The following is a 2,528-nucleotide window of genomic DNA, read 5'->3' as shown; positions in this document are numbered from 1 at the left end:
TAAGGGCAATATAAAGCTGTGTGTGTGTGTGTGTGTGTGTGTGATATTGATTACATGTTACCATTCGTCCCAGTACGGTATTTCCCTCCTCTCCGAGGAGAAGTAGTTCACTCGTTGCTACCTCTTTTGCTGAAGATTAATGTCAATAAAGTCATTTATCTATTTATAATAATAATAATAATTATTATTATTATTATTATTATTATTATTATTATTATTATTATTATTATTGTTGTTATTGTTGTTATAATTATTATTATCATCACTTAGATCGGTTGCCATCCCGACGTTATGACGAACTATTTTCTATAATAATGGTTTTATGGGGGGATGCTTAGTCATATCCTTTTCGACAATATAGTTTTTTTTAAATAATATAATGTAATATATTTAATCAACACATATTCTTTTTATGAATCAATCCGTTTGCTTTCGATTGTGTACCTACTGTATCCCCTAAGACGCTACAGTAAGCTCTATAATGGCTCTATACATAGCATATTATATTTAGCGATCAATCTCTTGGCTTTCTTTACTTTTTTTGTCTTCTTCAGTTACTTACACCGCGGTATTATGATAAATTGCGATCTAGGAAATTCTCAACTCAATAGCTTTATATCTAATGATAAAGGTGCAATACTTTATATTTAAATTCGCTATCTATATCTCATATATATTTGTTACAAGATATGGATAAATTTTTTATCAAAAATCATATTTATGCTATGTATCGCTTATAATACCTGTGAAATAGACATTATAGATATATATGCTAAGATAGGATTTCGCTGTATATTCCGTGATTATGTGTCAATCTATTGATTTCAGTTTTGATAAATAGTCACGGAATAAATATCTAAGTCCTATCTGTACACATCTATCTGTAATGTCTATCCCACAGCTATCATAAACGATACATAGGAAAAAGGTGACTTTTAATTTCTTTTTTCTTTTTTTCTATTCCTGTTTTTTCTTCTTCCGTAGCTACTTACTCGACGACGGTAGCGTGGTCGAAGTCACCTACGTAGCCAACGAGAACGGATTCCAGGCTCAGTCGCCCCTGCTCCCCGTGGCCCCTGCCTTCCCTCACCCGATCCCCCAGTTTGTCCTGGACCAGATTGCCTTCGCTCAGCAACAAGAGAATTCGTGAAGTGGACAGAGGTTATCATAACAAGGCAACGAAGGAGCAAGGGTCTTTCCTTTATTTTGGTCGATGTTCTAGACTTACTTTGTATTTTGGTTTGTGTAGCTGTTTAAGATTATTATTTTTTTTTCTTATTGATTGTGTTGTAGTTGTATTTAATAAATGCATTGATGTACAGTTTGTGTGTCCTTTCTTGATTGTAGGTTATCGCATTATTCTCTCTCTTGCTCTCTCTTTCTCTCTCTCTCTCTCTCTCTCTCTCTCTCTCTCTCTCTCTCTCTCTCTCTTTCTCTCTACCCTTCACCTAGTCTTTAAAATGCACAGTAATACAGTTCCTAGAACAAGGAGGAATGTGGAAATGTTGAAAAAATGAATATCATTTGTAATCTCAGTTCTAGTCACTTTGAATACAGAATAAAAGTCGGATTGCAGAAATAGGAATGATATGACGGCAAATATTTATGATACCAATGATCAGTGATATCTTTATAAGAATACAGAAAAAGAGAATTGTGTTTATAAACACACACACGAACAAACACACACACACACACAAACGCACACACACACACACACACACACACACACACACACATATATATATATATATATGTATATATATATATATATATATATATATATATATATATATATACATATATAGATAGATAGATAGATAGGTAGATAGATAGATAGATAGATAGATAGATAGATAGTTATATATCTACACACAAGCACACACACACACACACACACACACACACACACACTTATATATATATATATATATATTATATATATATATATATATATATATATATATATATATATATATATGCATTATATATGTGTGTATACCACTCACACACACACACACACACACACACACACACACACATACACACACACACACATATATTTTTTTATATATTATATCTTTATATATATATATATATATATATATTTTATATATATATATATTTGATTATATATTTATAGCTAGATATATATATTATATATGTATATATATATATATATTATATTATATATAAATCCATATATATATGTATTATATATACATAAAATATATATATTATTTATTTATATATATATATTACATATATATATTTATATATATATATATATATTTATATAGTATAGATTTATAGATAGTACATTTATATATATATTATTATATCTATATATATATATGTATATATATATATATATTTTATTTACTCTTATAGATAATTATGTATATATAGAATATATATATAAATTATATATATATATATAATATATATATATATATATATATATATCTATATATACTATTGATATGTGTGGGTGTGTGTGTGGTGTGTGTGTGTGTGTGTGTGTATAC

At 28.2% G+C, this 2,528-nt stretch overlaps 1 protein-coding gene across 1 annotated transcript in view; it reads left to right on the top strand.

Moving 5' to 3' along the window:
* LOC122263345 (cuticle protein AM/CP1114) overlaps positions 1 to 1,321 on the top strand; it is a 1,809-nt gene extending 488 nt beyond the window's left edge. Inside the window, exon 3 of the mRNA XM_043031741.2 lies at positions 985 to 1,321. Coding sequence (XP_042887675.1) covers positions 985 to 1,150 — 166 coding nt within the window. The 3' untranslated portion in view covers positions 1,151 to 1,321. The remainder of the gene's footprint in view (positions 1 to 984) is intronic.
* The last annotated feature ends 1,207 nt before the right edge of the window (positions 1,322 to 2,528 follow it).

The sequence above is a fragment of the Penaeus japonicus genome, unplaced genomic scaffold, assembly GCF_977035675.1.
Source record: "Penaeus japonicus unplaced genomic scaffold, GWHDUDI00000001_assembly GWHDUDI00000017, whole genome shotgun sequence".
Classification (NCBI taxonomy): domain Eukaryota; kingdom Metazoa; phylum Arthropoda; class Malacostraca; order Decapoda; family Penaeidae; genus Penaeus; species Penaeus japonicus.
This window is presented reverse-complemented; position numbering and strand designations above follow the sequence as displayed.